The sequence below is a fragment of the Ammodytes marinus genome, assembly GCF_949987685.1.
Source record: "Ammodytes marinus genome assembly, chromosome: 7".
Classification (NCBI taxonomy): Eukaryota; Metazoa; Chordata; class Actinopteri; order Uranoscopiformes; family Ammodytidae; genus Ammodytes; species Ammodytes marinus.
In genome coordinates this window covers 23,721,928-23,738,678 of record NC_137211.1, presented here as the reverse complement: position 1 = coordinate 23,738,678, position 16,751 = coordinate 23,721,928, and the positions used below count along the sequence as shown (strand labels likewise).

At 40.4% G+C, this 16,751-nt stretch overlaps 1 protein-coding gene across 2 annotated transcripts; it reads left to right on the top strand.

The window, feature by feature from the left end:
* Window positions 1–52: 52 nt before the first annotated feature.
* Window positions 53–15,973, top strand: plod1a (procollagen-lysine, 2-oxoglutarate 5-dioxygenase 1a). 2 transcript variants are annotated; one of them, XM_080031752.1, is made up of 19 exons: window positions 53–351; window positions 2,643–2,734; window positions 2,972–3,105; window positions 4,575–4,738; window positions 5,438–5,550; window positions 6,019–6,082; window positions 8,200–8,297; window positions 9,799–9,900; window positions 10,024–10,155; window positions 10,540–10,664; window positions 10,811–10,915; window positions 11,067–11,192; window positions 11,616–11,757; window positions 12,018–12,131; window positions 12,325–12,390; window positions 12,548–12,652; window positions 12,830–12,976; window positions 14,031–14,156; window positions 15,217–15,973. In XM_080031752.1, exons 1-19 carry the CDS (start codon window positions 261–263, stop codon window positions 15,370–15,372), a joined length of 2,202 nt encoding a protein of 733 aa, XP_079887878.1. In that variant the 5' UTR covers window positions 53–260; the 3' UTR covers window positions 15,373–15,973. The 2 variants fall into 2 exon arrangements, with proteins under 2 accessions (XP_079887878.1, XP_079887879.1); XM_080031753.1 differs by lacking the exon at window positions 14,031–14,156 and adding an exon at window positions 13,668–13,793.
* The last annotated feature ends 778 nt before the right edge of the window (window positions 15,974–16,751 follow it).

Here is a 16,751-nt window from a genome sequence, read left to right as displayed (position 1 = left end):
CAGACAGGCAGGCAGACAGACAAGGAGTAGGCTATGTGTGAGACAGAGACAGTGACGGGTAGAGAGAGGCAGACAGACAGTTTGGGAGGGGTAGAGAGAGCGAGACAGGGAGAGAGGAGGGCGGTGCTGGTAGAGTTAGCGCAGTCCTGCGAAGTTCCTTCACTCGGACGGGATCGGCTGGAAAAGTGTATAGCCTGCAGCAGTTAGGCTATATAGGTTTACACAGGGACTAGTGAAAAGATTTTTTAACTTTTCCAAAAATGAGACCTCGGTACTTTTTATTGTTCCCAGGGATTGTTGCCTGTCTACTTTTCCCTCTGACCAGCTGTGAAGAGAAGCGTATCCCCGATGGTAAGTCCCACCGGTATGGAGTGCTGGCATGTCTGCAGACTGACTGTAGATAAACACCGTGCTCCTCCACTCTCTCTCTCTCTGGAGATAATAATGGCGTTTGATGAAGTCAGTAGCTATGTGGGGTTGCAGTTTAGGCAAAGCTCATGTTGTCCCCCTTAGCTGGAGTCAAATAACCTCTCTATCGACTAACATAAGTAACTAATCCGTGCACGAAAGCGCTCCCCCTGCGCACTGCGTGTTTCCTACAGCAGTAACGGACTCAGATGCTGAGATTGTGTTTACAGCATGGTTTACAGGCGTTTCTCGCTGCATTCACGCCGGATAGTAGTTTTAACAATCCACAAACTCCATTTGCTAAGTAACGTTGTGTATGTTGGTTTTCCGGCAAAAGCAAATTTGTTAACAGTGGAGTGAAAGGAGTTTTATATGAGAGAGAAATCTGCACGTAGCTCGGTAGCCTACTGAATGAGGGGGACTTCATGCCGCTGACGTGGACGCTGCCATTCATGTAAACTACATCCTGCAGACAGTGGTGGTCTGGTGGAAATAGGCTAAGCACACTTACAGCAGCATTGTATAGTATTTGAATACAACAAACATTTTGATTTAGACTACTTTGTACGTCTACTGCACAACCATTGTAGGCATAGGCTAGGCCTACTTCCTACTCCTATACGGAGTGTCCGTTACTTCGCTGAAGAACCTATAATGAACCTATCAAATACAACAGGCTACATGTTGTGAAGTAAATTAAACCATCCAGCATGAATAAAAAATAGCTCCATTACAGCATAACAAATTAAAGTTCATCTTACATGTTACTGTATCATTTATAATAATAAGTACTTATAAGTAAATAGTACTTTCACTTTTAAGTTAACTTAAATAAGGTTGCAGGAGTTTTTTTCTTGGTAACAGTATATTCAAACTTTTGCACTTCTGCTTTTACTTTGGTAAAATATATCCCTCTCCCACAACAGCAGGTAGGTATGCAACATGAACATGTGTAGTCTGTAGATGATTTTGAGTGAATTCTGTTATGTGCCAAATTAGAACAAAAATGTTGACTTTCTTTCAGTCTCAATGAGTTTGGATTTATTTTCCTGCCTACAATGCCAAAACCATGTAGTGTACACCTTACACAGCCTTTGAAATCATAGGAATTTTTCTTGGGAAAAAGATTGGATTTTCGGGAATCTTCTAGAATTGAATGGAGGCGGGGCGAACAAACAGGACAGCAATAAAGCAGAGGACACTTGAAACCAGACGACATTGAAACACTATCCTTTCTTTTGAAAACTGAAGATGCTTTCACATCTAGTTCAAAGAGATAAGACTTCAGTACAAAAGCGATGAGGGAAGTTTAGATCTGTTTTTCAGTGTGCCATGTGATTCAAATTTCCTTCCTTCTTCTGAAATGAATTCCTTTCACCAGAGCAACAATGAACAAATCAAATGTGACCCCTTTCTTACCAGATATGGTTGGTTTATTGTGTAAACACACAGGTGCTTGTAGGCTACTTTCCCCATACACCAATATGCGTTCCATGGCTTCTCATGTATCATGGATGGGAAAAAGTAATAAGATAAGATAATGACCAGATATGTGTACATATAGCTTAACTAAAACCATTTCAGAACCAGAGGATATTTGCTGATACTAGACTGTGTTGGTAACCTGTAACACATGAGCTGGTATGACACAAATATATTGTAAAATCAAATTTCTCTCTGCAGTAAATAGCCATTTGCAACCCATTACAACAACAATAAAATGATAACATCAAACTAAAAACGTGCAGTTATTACGAGTGCCTTAAACAAAATCTCAACATGTAGGTGCAGATATGAAAGCATTATACTTTATTATTTTTAATCAGCCATTTTTGGCCCCTGAAGTCTTTGGGGCAACAGGGGCCCAAGGCAAGGCTGTATAACCATCCAAAAGCCAGTCACTTCACTTCTGTTAATTTGATTAATTTTAATATTTTGTGTAGGTCTGTTTCCAAATGGATTTCTCTGATTGGTGGGACGGTACATAGTTATAGATACAGGGACTTTGTTTATGAATAGATTAGTTAAAGCTAAACATTTCCAATTTTATTTTTAGCCTGGGTGATTGACTGCATGACAACACTCCCATTGTGCACACTCAATCACATATATGACAGAAACTGTCAGTTATGGCAGCAGGCTACCACTGGGTCGCTGCATGCTTTAGGCAAAGGAAAAGAAACCTGTCTACAGTATAATCTTTCTGAATTCCTCTATAATGTTGTGTCTCCCAGGTAAACTTCTAGTTGTGACAGTTGCAACCGAAGAGACTGAGGGCTTCAGGCGTTTCTTGAGTTCGGCAAAACGCTTCAACTATACTGTCAAGGTAGGAGTGAGCACCTGCAGCAAGATCAATGTGCATTAATTCTTATAGCCATGACAGAATATATATATCTGTTCTTAAAAAAAAAAAAAAAAAGTTTTGCCGGTAATTGCCTGTCTTTGTTTTGACATTTTTGACTTTCTGCTAAGCCAGTTTCTTTTTAGTATTGCCTTTTTTGATTTTAGTGGCAAAAAAGTATTTGAAATAGCAATTAATGGATGTATGTATGTCATTTTTAAGGTTCTTGGTAAGGGAGAGACATGGACAGGAGGCGACTACATGACGACTCCAGGAGGAGGACAGAAAGTCAGACTCCTTAAAGCAGCGCTGGAGGACATGAAGACTAAGGACCAAATCCTCCTTTTCATTGACAGGTAGAGTGTCTTCACCGCAGGCACAGTGTCAGATTTCAGAGTAACAACCTGATACTTAAAGGAGTCTTTTTCTGAACTATTTAAAAATAAAACCTGATGTATGTTCCTATCCTATCCTATCCTTTTGTATTAACTTATCAGCTCTTATTTTTGTTACTGTTATGTATTATGCACCTCTATGTGCATCAAGTATTTGCTACATTACTATGTAACAGTACAATACACATGTTTCATTGAATGTAGGAAACAATACTCACGAGGAGTATGTACCGGTAGTGACTGAATATTTACCATGTTGATACAATTTTAGTATGTCATACTGTGTCACTGCGGGTTTGTTTTGCACTTGGACTTGCAGTCATTCAAAGGAATTGTTCAATGTTTTTGGGAAATACACAATTTTCTTTCTTCACAAGAGTGAGATGGATCTGAACCTCAAGTCTGTGTACTCAGTACAAAGCTATTACAAATAACAAAATAAATCTGGTCGCCAAGAGCTGTGACACTGTTTGACAGAAGAAAGTTCGTAAACTTGTCAAAACATAAAGACGTGGCTTGGCCGTCCACCTCAAGCTCTAATGTGTCAATCTTTACAGCTTGAGCACTGGAAGTTAGTACGCACATAGGCTATTCTCAGTGGACTTGACTCGCTCTAAGTTTTTTTGTGACAACATATACCAAAAAGAAAATGACTAAGATAAAAGGAGGGAATAACATCATTAATACTTTGAATAAAACGTGGAAGAAGACTTAGCATAAAGACTGGAAGCAGGAGGGAAAAAGCTAGTCTATGCAAAGTTAAAAAATACTCCTACCAATTAGTTCTGAGGGTCACTGATTGTCATGTCATAGTGTTTACAAAAGTAAAATGAAAGGGAAATGTGTGCTGGAACTATTTCTTGTTAATGTCCATCCGCCAGCTATTCTATGCAGTTTCTCTAGCATAGGTTTTTGGTTTTGGTACCAAACCTGACAACAGTCAATGGACCCGACTATTGTTCACAAAGCTACTGATTCGGTCCATGACAAAATGATTCAGTATGGTCAGTTCAGTTCTGAAGGAAAATCTGGTGTTAATACACAGCCTAGACTCTGTAAAAAGCCTAGGCAACAAACATTCTCAAAGAATCACATACTCCACCTTTAACAGTGCTATGAGGTAATAATCGTAGTTTATGGGAGTTATAAGAAAAAAGCTTAAACATCCAAACCTACTGATATGGTTCTTAAACACTTGCAAACACTGATATTTAGAGTTTGTGATGTATTTTTCTCCATTCAAGCTTTTTCCTTTATTGCCAGTCAACTCAACCACATGCAACTTGACTCTCCAAATAAAGTAAACGGCAGCATCAAATGAAGACATCCCCTCTCATTGGTTTTAACCACGTCACTGGCTTCTCACACGGCTGAGCCACACAGCGCAGTAAAAGGTTTTTTCTATTTCCTCTGCTCCCTGTCTGACACAGCTACGATGTGGTTTTCTCCTCGGGTCCCAAAGAGCTGCTGAAGAAGTTCCAGCAGACTAAACACAAGGTGGTGTTCTCCTCCGAGAGCCTGATCTGGCCCGACAGACACCTGGAGGACAAGCACCCCCACGTCAGGGAGGGCAACAGGTTCCTGGGATCAGGGGGTACGTTAACACACACAATATAGTCACATAGATAGAGCTGGCCACATGCTCACAATGCTATAGTTTTGTCCCTTCAAGACAACTGCACAGGGGAGAAAAACCCTCCACATGAATATTATTTGTTATAAGGCTGGATTTTGTATTGTTAAGATTTGATATTTGACCTGGGCTTGTAACAATTACAGCAGATAAATGCAGCATAATGCACCTAGCTAGCCAAATGTCTGGCCTGATCTGTAATGTTCAAAACATGGCACAATACATAGTCCAATGGTTTCACACTATTCCATTGATCTACAGGTGGTGGTGATGTGCCAAAAACACAAAAAAGCATACTGTGTAACACTGCCATACACATCGCTTAAGACCTTTATGTTAACAAGCCCTGGGTAGTGGTTGTAAACCTATAGTCCTCTTTTAATAACCAGATGTATAGGAAGGAGTATGGCCATTTGTTTTTACAGCAGAATAACAGCAGGTCTTTAGTCAGCAGTAAGTGCTCGGCTGAGGCCTTTAAACACAACAGGAGTCTGTAGTCACGGCACTTTGAAACAGAGGACCTCACTCTTCTTTGACACAATATGACAGTGTTCCGATTCATGAAAACGGAAAGGAAGAAATGTTTGATATACAAGACTAGACCTCTGCCATATTTTCTCATTTCCTGTGTGTTTCCTCTGGGGTTTGTTCTGGCCTCAGGTTTCATTGGTTACCTGCCCAACATTAAAAAGATGGTTGCCAATTGGACGGGAGAAGACAATGACAGTGACCAGCTGTTCTTCACCAAGATTTACATTGATCCAGCACAGAGAGTAAGACTTGCAAGTTGCTACACTCCAGAGTTTTAATTGAATTATTTTTTCCAGTTTTTATACGTACTATATGACATCATATTTTAGTAAGAAAGTCTTCCTGTTTTCTCATCTACTTCTGTTTTAATTGATACGAGTACAACTACTACTTTACTAATTATTTCCTGTAAATTTGCCATGTTGCAGTTTTTCGAGCTATTAACCTGCTGCCACTGATACTCAGCACTCTTTGCACAGATGTTTCACATAAAAAAAATGCCAGTAACTCAGCGGGCATATTCCCCCTTGTTCTTTGTAGGCTTTTAATTTGAAACACCTTCAGGAAGTGTTGAATTTTAATGATGATGATGTTAAACAGTAAGCAAGAAAATTAATAAAAATAGTGGCTTTTATTTGCAAATGTATGCCATTATATTGACAACATATGCAGTCTAAACTATGTATTTCCATGTTGTTTTTTCTTTTTAGAAGTCCATAAATATCACGCTGGACAATAAATGCAGATTGTTCCAGAACCTTCACGGAGCCCTCGGTGAGTCTGTTTTGAAGATAGTTTCTCTGTCTTATACCTTCCTCCAACACACAATGTTTATTTTACTTCTCGGCTGTTGTGTCATAAATGTTAAGTGCACCCTTCCAATAACAAAATTGCACGTTTCTTGTCATCCAGAAGTGCATTGGGCTTTGTGCCATCCGGACCCAGTGTAGCCTATAGTGGACAGGTTATACTGGGACTATTTCAGATGGATTTTTGCTCTATTCGGCTTGAAGCAAGAGTGATTCAAAATATTACTTAGTGTAATTTTGGTGGAACACAATACATACAGTACAGTATTAAGAAACATATTGTGTCTGTGAGCCTGCCTCACTGAAGCATAAGTATTAGATATATAGTGATTATAGTAATACAGTGATTCAACGCTGTGACCAAGCAGAAATATGCAAAATCATGTTTGTTAAGCTTTGAATTCATATACAGTACAAACAAAAACATACTGAACCTGGACACTCAAATTCCCTCTTTAAACAAGTTCTGACTGACAGAGAAAAATATATAATTTAAGTTTTTTCACAATGATAATATTTTAAGTTTTCTGTCATTGTGTTCATATAAAAGGTAATGACTGGCTTTGCCTCTTGAACTACTATTACACAGTGTACTTAAGCTTTTCCCCTCAACAATGACGCCGTTGTGTATATTTTGCGGCTGCTTCTGTAATGAACATGATGTCCTCACAATGCAATGGAAAATCTGGCAAGCTACAACTTGTTGCAAACCGGTGGTTGACTTCTTCTCATCCGACCATTACCGTATTTCTGCCAGTGTCTGATCAATAACCCGGTTTATATAGGCCTACCTACACCACTGATGCATGCTCACAGTGTAGTCCTAGTAAGGCCGAACCTCGGAGGTTTCAGCTCTGAAGAGGTTACGGTCAGGGAGTTTGGCGGGGCTGCACGTTTAGACACGAGCTTATCTGTCGGTGTGTCTGAGGCATTCTCTTCCTCCGAGGCTGAGGGAGGAATGTGTGGGTTGTCTGTGAGGAGGACATGTCAAAGAGGGCCATGAATGGAGTCCCTCAGGACCACCTGGAATCTCTTCTCTATACTGCAGCATGACGGGTCTCTTTTTCACTTGATTGAAAAGAAGCAACAATCAACCATTTTACACGTAGAAAGACCAATGGGTAAAAAACTAAGGATTTGATGTGGAAAAAAGACATGTTAAATATTGGCATTGGTAGCACAAGGAATCAACAATCTTATTGATGTATTTAAACATTTTCTTTGTAAATAACGGTGGAGACAACAATTCCCCAATTTGGGGAATTATTGTCAATATCACTGAATATCTCCTCATGATCTGCCACCTGTCCTTACTGTGTGTGTACTGAAAAAATATCCAGCTGTAATACACAGCCTATAGGCTCTGTAAACGGGTATGTAAACAAAGGATATTTCAACAAAGGGGGCCCACCGTAGCTAGCAAGATGCCCGTTTGCAGAGTTGTACCCAGGCTGTGTATTAACACTGGATTTTTTTTGCAGTAGGGAGATATTCAAGAATTTTGACAAAAAGTGATTTTGACAATCAGCATTCTCCAGAATAGCTGAATCAACCTTTACATCGAGGAAATAAATATTCAAGCATAAAGAGAGATTGTTAATGAGGAAGCATTTTTAAACAAGTCTGTGTTTGACAGGCCATTTAGTTGTACTGCCCATACCCTCACACAGGTCAAACTAATCCATTAGAAGCCCCTGGGGCAAAGATTTGAGTTGAGCCCCTACTGACCACCCACACTCACACAGACACACATTTTCTGAGGAATATCTGCTGAATGAGGTATTGACACATTTACACAAGAGAATAATCTGGACAGGCCTTGATATCAAACTAAAAACAGCATTTAGTCAAGTTAACAAATAAGACACACCATGAATACAGTTGTATAAAATACTTATGTCTCCAAAACTTAAGGAACATGATTCAAAGTTGACTAAGTTTCAATCACAAGTGAAGGCTGAACCTGGTGTGTGTGTGTGTGTGTGTGTGTGTGTGTGTGTGTGTGTGTGTGTGTGTGTGTGTGTGTGTGTGTGTGTGTGTGTGTGTGTGTGTGCGTGTGTGTTTTTGTATGTGTGTTTCCAGATGAGGTGGTGCTGAAGTTTGAGGACAATCGGGTACGAGCCAGAAACGTGTTGTATGACACCCTGCCAGTCGTTGTTCATGGGAACGGACCAACCAAGGTATTGACCCGTTAAACCACACTGACCAATCACACAGCAGCATGTTAAAGTCTGAATAGAACTCACTTAAATATTTTTTTTTCTGAATACCTCACTGCTGTTGGACAGGGTAATTCAGGACAATCTGTCATGTTATTTTATTCGCCACTTTGCTATTTATTCCACAAAAGTTTTTACGCCTGTGTCATATAAACTTTTTAAGGGAAAAAAGGAACAATATACCTCCAGCAATTGTAAAATCTTTTTCAAGGGGGCGCCCTTAGCTCAGTTGGTAGGGCGTCCCCCCCATGGCCAGCAGCGGACCCGGGTTCGATTCCAGCCCGCGGTCGTTCTCTGCATGTCACTCCCCTCTCTGCCCCATTTCAACTCTGTCTCTACACTATCAATAAAGCATAAAAATGCCAAAAAATATATATCTTTAAAATCTTTTTCAGTGTTATTGTGTAAGTTTTGGAACAATTTCTTTCTCAGCTTTTCAGATTAGATAATTGGCATGAACATCCATGGATGTGAACTTTGGATATGGGTTCACCTTCTGCATATTAACTTAAAATAAAATCAGGCGTCCTTTTTACAGCAACATATAAACCTGTGTGCAGCAGAGCGAGTTACCGTTTGGAGATGAATTGACACTCCTTTGCCAGCGGCCGCTTCATTTTGAATGAGCAGCTGTAATGGAAATAAACACGCTCCATTAAAACCTTTGCTTCAGTCCCATGTTTCTCAGGACAGGCTCCTTGTTTTGACTGCTGGTTTGCAAACTCCCACAGTGTCTTCTCCCTCTGTCCTTTAACAGCTAGAAAAATCAAGATAGTTTTCACATGAACATAAGGCAAACTGTTCGATTCCCCCGACACTGTGTCGGACTCAACGTATCATCCAAGATATGTATCCAAAGCGACTTCCAATAAGTGCATTCAACTATGAGGGTACAAAAAGTAATAGCCATTAGCTACAAAAGAGCCAAACTACAAAGTGCCACATGTAAGTGCTAAATGTATGTGAATAACATTCTTAGCCAAGTTGCAGTATGGAGAGACGTGTTTTAGCCTACAGTGGAATTTGTGCAGACTTTCTACTCTCCTGATGTCAATGGGGGAGCTCATTCCACCAGGAAAAGTTAACAGCCTTAAACATGCATACAGACGGTCAGTGTGCTGCTGGTCTCTGTAATATATGATTCAGTAGCAGGTAAACCTTGCTTTATTACTGTCTATGACTACAACCCAAATCAAATAACACATATTTACTGCTTTCCTCTAAGAAAACTCAGTACATCAGGCATACCCCACCCATAAGATTGTTTTCTGGCTGCATTGACATGGATTTTTTTTTTATATAGTAAATTAAATCATTGAATTTGATACTGTGTTAGTACAGTTATATATAGCAGGAACATCATTGCTCTGTCATTGACAGACAGCAGCCTGCTACGCAACCAGAGCCACAGACTACAACAACACACAGTGCCAATGTGAACAAACACATATTTGTTTTCCAGCTCCAGATCAACTACCTGGGAAACTACATCCCCAACTCATGGACGTTCGAGGGCGGATGCACAGTGTGTAACGAGAATCTCCGGCCCCTCACAGCTCTTAAGGTGCGTTCACAGGCCTTTGGTGATCGCAGCTACTGTACATCTCATTCAATAGCAGGAACGGTTGTTGCCAAATAAGAGCCCTTTCTCTTGGAACTCAAATCATGTTTTTTTCCCCCCCAACAGGAAAGCGAATACCCACTGGTGGTGATTGGCATCTTCATCCAGCAGCCCACCCCGTTTGTCACTGTGTTTTTTGAACGCCTACTGAATCTCCAGTATCCCAAGAACAAGCTCAAGCTCTTCATTTACAGCAAGGTAACAAGGTGCATTACATACATAAATGTTAACCTCACATTTGAACGAATGTGTTTTTATGAACTGAATGACTTCACCTTAAAAACAGGGCAATTAAAAAAAGTACACTATAAGTTCCATCATAGCCGAGGGGTTACCGCACATGTTATTACATCATCACCTATCCAGTGATTTGATTTAAGTGCAAACAAGAACCGTCAACTTGCTTGTTCAAATGTCAATGGCATCATTACACTTTTTGTTTGCACCACCCAAAGCAAGGTGACTATCATCCATTGAAAAGACGGCTCCTGCTTGTACAAACATGCGCCATAATAACACGTTTTATGCTGGTAAATGTATTTCTTCTCTACGTGACTCCTTTATTTCTCCTCTCCCTTGCAGGAAGCTCATCACCAGGGCCAGATCAGCTCTTTCCTGAAGGATCATGGGAGCGTTTATCAGGATGTCAAGGTTGTCGGGCCTGAAGAAGACAAGCCGGACGGAGCCACCTACCGCAACATGGGCTTGTGAGTTCTGTGTTTATTAATTTCTTAGCTGATATTGACTTGAAAAAAGGTCGCAGGAGAATTAGTTTGACACCATACTCATTTTCTGTGGGAAACACTTTATTCACTGTCCACTGAAACAATGCAATGTCTTACCTTCCTTTCAGTGACATGTGCCGGATGGATGAGGACTGCGAGTATTTCTTCAGCGTGGACGTTGAAGTGGTGTTAAAGAACGAGAACACGCTCAAAATTCTCATCGAACAAAACCTGCAAGTATATTTTTAATAGTATTTAGTTATTGGTAAGAAGCTTGTTATAAGCACATCATTTCATTTCTATTACTCTAATTTAGTTACATGAGCTAGGTTACTCAGCCAGATCAAGAGTTATATTAACACTATTTTATTTTTTGCTCCTCAGGCCTGTTGTTGCTCCTATGATCACCCGGGTGGGTCGACTCTGGAGCAACTTCTGGGGAGCCCTCAGTGCAGACGGCTACTACGCCCGGTCTGAGGACTATGTGGACATAGTTCAAGGACGCAGACTGTAAGTTAAGCTTAAACGTTGTTCCCAGAAGAGGGGTGTTTAGCCACAACAGATTTTATGTCATGGATATAGCCATGCAGACATCTTTGATTTGCACCAAAAGTTCCATCCAATTACTGACATGTGTACGCTGTGTCTGATGTGTATGATATATGTGGAATTACCTTCTACATAATTTTTCTCAATTCCACAATTATAATCAGTGTTTCTTTCCACTGTCTGGTCATGGCATACTTTCTCTTTTTACACAAATAGTGTTTATATTCGCTAAAGATTTTTAATTCCTACACCTTTCCAATTGTTTTAAATCTTAAAAAAGGCTTGTAGGTAAATATGGTGGAAATGTTTCTGTCTTGGGCTTTTCCTCATTTAAGATCAAGCTGTTGGTATGTATACATTTTCTAAGGCTGTCTTGTTCTCTAGGGGTGTGTGGAACGTCCCATATGTGTCCAGTGTGTTCCTGATGAAGGCCAGCCTCCTTCGATCAGAGCTCAAGGACTATGATCTGTTTGACTCACACCACTTAGACCCTGACATGGCCTTCTGCGACAACATGCGCATCAAGGTCAGTTACAGACGAAAGAGGGATTCCACATTGACCTAATGAACTTCCATAACTAATATTACATGTGTGTGTACTGTATAGAAACAATGAACTACACCATGCAAAGGATGGTTTAATAATAATTATATCATAATTTTTTCTCCTCTGCTACTTTTTAGATGTTTAATTTAATGTTTTGTTTATTTAAAAAAATATATATTATTTTGTATTTCATATAACACTACATAACACTAATATTGTCTTGTGAATTTTCCTCTCAGGGAGTCTTCATGTTTGTGTCCAACATGCACACGTTCGGCCGCATCCTGTCAACAGAAAACTATCAGACGGAACATCTTCACAATGACCTGTGGCAGATCTTTGAAAACCCCGTGGTGAGACTGTGATCACATTGTTTTTGGCTGCAGTTTCTCCCCTGAAAATAAACATTTCTTGCTGCTGCTCTATCAAATGTGTTGGTGTGTGATTGGTTTGAATTGTCCCCTGCGCTGTGTGATGTACCTGTAATAACTAATATCTGTCCAATGGGGAGACATACTCAGTGTATTGTGTGTGTGTTTCTTGCAGGACTGGGAGGAGCGCTACATTCATGTGAACTACTCCCTCATCATGAAAAACAAGCTGATTGAAACGGTGAGTGGCAACACAGGTTGACCATCAGGCAGATTAAGCCCACGCATGAACTGCACCCATGAAAATTGCATGGAAAGAATGATATCAACAGTGGATTGTTTATAATGTAGGTAACATCACTCAATGGTTAAATTGTGCCATGTCTTCCTTCCTCCAGCCTTGCCCTGACGTGTACTGGTTCCCAGTTTTTACGGATCTTGCTTGTGACCACATTGTTGAAGAAATGGAAAACTTTGGGCAGTGGTCAGGAGGAGGCAATGTGGTATGTTATCATGCACATGTGTTGTTTGTTTTTCCCAACATCTTGTGATTTGCAAATGTGCGCAGATTCTAAAGGACTTATGTAAATGTTTCTCATCATCTGTAAAACTAATTTAAAAAATGATTGATTTAATATTATTGTTTTGTTGCTGTTTAATTACTCATTTTCCTATTTTAGGACAAAAGAATCCAAGGTGGCTATGAGAACGTCCCCACAGTGGACATCCACATGAATCAAGTCAACTTTGAAAAGGAATGGCAAAAATTCCTGCTGGACTACATAGCACCGATAACAGAGAAAATGTATCCAGGATACTACACCAAGGTAAGACTAAACCAACTCTGTCACACGTTCCTATGACATGAAAATAATTCAGTTACCCCCCCCCCCCCCCCCCTTTGAATTTTGAATATTTTTATTTATATTTTTATATTTGTTTGAAAATGTTGAAGAAGAAGTTTAACTTTCCAAAATCATGATTTCTGCTATAAACTGACTGTCCTTGTTGATCTTACTTTGCCCACAGTGTGTTCCCTGAAGAAAAAATGTCTTCACATAAAAATGGTTTTCAAATAATGGGCCATTCCCAAATGATAAGCCATGTTCAGCGCAAAGGCCAGTCGCTCGTAAAGGGTAGTTCTGAAATGCAGGGAATGAATTGCTCACATGGTCAATTTAACATCATTAAAGTTAAACATGAGAATGAAGTCATTTAGTGAACCCACTGTTGTTTTATTAAACAAACAGGAGGAAATAGTGCTTTTGTTCGGGACTATTTTCAGCGGCGGATGATTCCACATTTGATGCAGTGAGTATTTGAGGCAACATGACTGTGTATATAAACTAGGGTTTTAAAAGGAATACAGGAAGAAATATACAGACATTGTCAAGACTAGAGAGCCATCAGCCTTTATGGCTTGATTTACTATTGTGCTATATTATGAAGAAGCCATCAGCCGCGGCCCTCTCATTGGTTCCTGTGTGCTGTGCTGACCAACATGTCTTCTCTCATCAGTGTGCTTCTCCTTTGAACTTTGTGGTGAGGTACAAACCTGATGAGCAGCCCCTGCTCCGACCTCACCACGATGCCTCCACATTCACTATTAACATAGCTCTCAACAGCAAGGACGTTGACTACAAGGTACTAGAAGCTGCAAGACATGATGTCGCAGGTGGTGTGCATCCTCTCGCTCTCCGATTCTCTACTCCCTCTGTGGGAGTGAATGCTGGAGCGGGTGATGCTGATGCTTTTCCTTTATTGACAGGAGCTGTGACGGTGGTGGTGTACCGGAGCCTACACGTGTACATGCTCTATGCCTGTGGCAAGATGTTTCTATGCGAATGCTTGCATGACTCTTCTCTGTCTCTGTGTTTGCAGGCTCTGTTTGACTTGGCCTTTATAGTTAGATATAGGCCAGATGAGCAGCCATTTTTGAGACCGCACCACGACGCCTCCACATTCACTATTAACATTGCACTCAATCAAAGGGGCCCTGATTACGAGGTGAGTGTGTTTCAGCAGGTTGCAACACCAAAGGTTATTTACTCAACATAAAATCCCATTAGCTGGTCGTTGAATTACCTTAAATCTGAATTTGCATTATACTGTTCAGATCATTTTGGAATGAGACAGTTATGAGTTTGTCAGTTTGTTCACTTGGCTCGATGGTGTTTTGTGCCCTCAACAGAGCCTTCAAGACAGCGCTGTCTGGAAGGCCCTATCCCCTAACTTTAACCCTAACCCTAACCTTAACTAGCGCTGCCTTGAAGGCTCCTTTGGGGGCACAAAGCATCAAACACCGTTCACTTGAAGCCAGGATGTGTTGCTTTTCAACATGTTGGACTTTGGCCCCCCCCGTTGGCAGGATAAAAAAAGGCAGCATCCTGTCAGACTAGAGACAGAGCAGCAGTTCAAACAGTGTTTGAAAAAGCATGAAATCAGACTCATATCATTCAAAGTGGAATGCCATCATATTCCTGGCATGTACATCTACATCTGTGGGGTTTCAAATCTTCCATCCGCTGTCTTCTATGCATGATATAATAAGGCTGAAGCTAGGGAGCCTCTTTAAATGTTGCATTCATTCAATCTAACACTTCTGAGTATTTACATTTTTAACTTGTGCATTATATAGTATGTGTGATCATTGATAATTATGACAAAACCAGTGGTTTTGCTTGTTTATAGGCCATTAACTAGAAATTACTTATAGGCCTACTCTAAATCCTCAAGTAAAAGACAGTTTTACAATTATGGCAGGCATGAATAAGTTTCAATTTTGTTAAAATCCTGTAAATGGACTGAAATGATCAAGACAGCATTCGAACCAGGACCAAGTGCTGAGTTTGCATTATTCGAAAAAAGTAAAAAAAAAGGTCTATCTCTTGCGTAAGCCTTTTTTTAAAAAAAAGACGAAAAAGACTTTACATTACATTTTTTTTTTAAGCCGACACTAAGCTTCTTACTTAAGAAAACGGTGTGTAATTCAAGCTTGGCTAAAAGGAGCACAACATGGTCCTTTAGTTGTCAAGAGAAATAAGCTTGTGTTGTGTTGTGACTGCAGGGTGGCGGATGCAGGTTCCTCCGCTACGACTGCTCAGTTGACGCTCCTCGTAAAGGCTGGTCCATCATGCACCCGGGCCGCCTCACCCACTACCACGAAGGCCTGCCCACCACCGCCGGCACACGCTACATCATGGTGTCCTTTGTGGATCCCTGAAGTCCCTATGGAAGCCATGGGCACATCAGCGCCTAGTCCTCAAGACCGAACAGGACTTCACACACTGGCTACATGCTTCAGCATCACAGCTGCTGCTCTTTATTTTCTGATATGGAGTGATTGAACATTTCTCTTTTTTTCCACTAGATCATTTGTTGAAACGTGTAACACAAAGTTGTTTCTCTCATTTCAAGAATTTAACGCCAACTTGTGACTCTGATCAGCCTTTTATCTGCAGTAGCATAACAGGCTGGCTCTATGATGTAATGCTGGACTTCTCTCAGGAAATCACCAGTTCAGCTCCAATGTTTCAGAAATTTTGAGAAGAACGTATTGAAATTCAATTGCTAAGTTACACTTGACCTTTTTTTTCTGTATCCAAAGCAGTTTTATCTTAAACTGAGACACTCCAGAGCCTTTTAGAGACACTTATTTATTTTTTTACATAGTGTTCTTGGTAGAACCCACACTCCCAGGCCTTGTTGCATTTGAAATATAACCGCTTTATTTCATATTGGAATTAGAGCTATTTTCTTCTTCTACACTCCCTGTTGTGGATCACTGTGCTTTGACCAAAATTCGAATAAAACAGTAAACCAAACCGAGCAAAGTGTGTCTGAATTTCTTTTATACAGTATAGTCAACTGTCTGAACCGAGATTGAACTATAGTCTCTGCTATCTGCCAGTATCAGTGTAGACTAGCTGTAGTGTGGTTTTCTGTGATAAACTAAATGGAATATTCAAATTTCAAAAGTTGATGCAATGCTTGAAAAGTGAGTCAGCAATTCTGAAGTGTTCGTTGACTAAATCACCTTGTCATAATCAGTATATCTCCTCATGATTCGATACCTGTCCGTCCATACCGTGTGTGCGTGCTGGTGTCAATACACAGCCTAGGCTCTGTAAACCAAAGGGGGCCAACCATAGCAAGCAACATACCCGTTTACAGAGCCTAGGCTGTGTATCAACACTGTCTTTTCAAACACACACACGCGTAGCGGATCGCGAGGAGATATTCAAATTGATAGTTTATCGAGAAGCATTCTCCCGAATCACTGACTCCAAGTATCCTCAAATTTGAATAATTTGCATTTCAGATCAAGAGTAAAAACAAGGCATTTCCCAGAGTCGTAAAGAGAGTAAAAGTTACCCTGCATTCCGAATAGCATATTCTTTCTTTTTTCTATTCTACATCTGACGATAAAAATAATGTAGTTAGGATGCAGTAGGCATACTATATTTTAATCATAACATTGTACCTTGATCTTGCCTCCTGCTTCTATATCCATCGCATCCCTGTTTGTTTTCGTATGGAGGCTCTGTTGATGTGACGTCACTTCAGGTGCGCGCTGGATTGTGGGTCAGAATTGCCTAAATA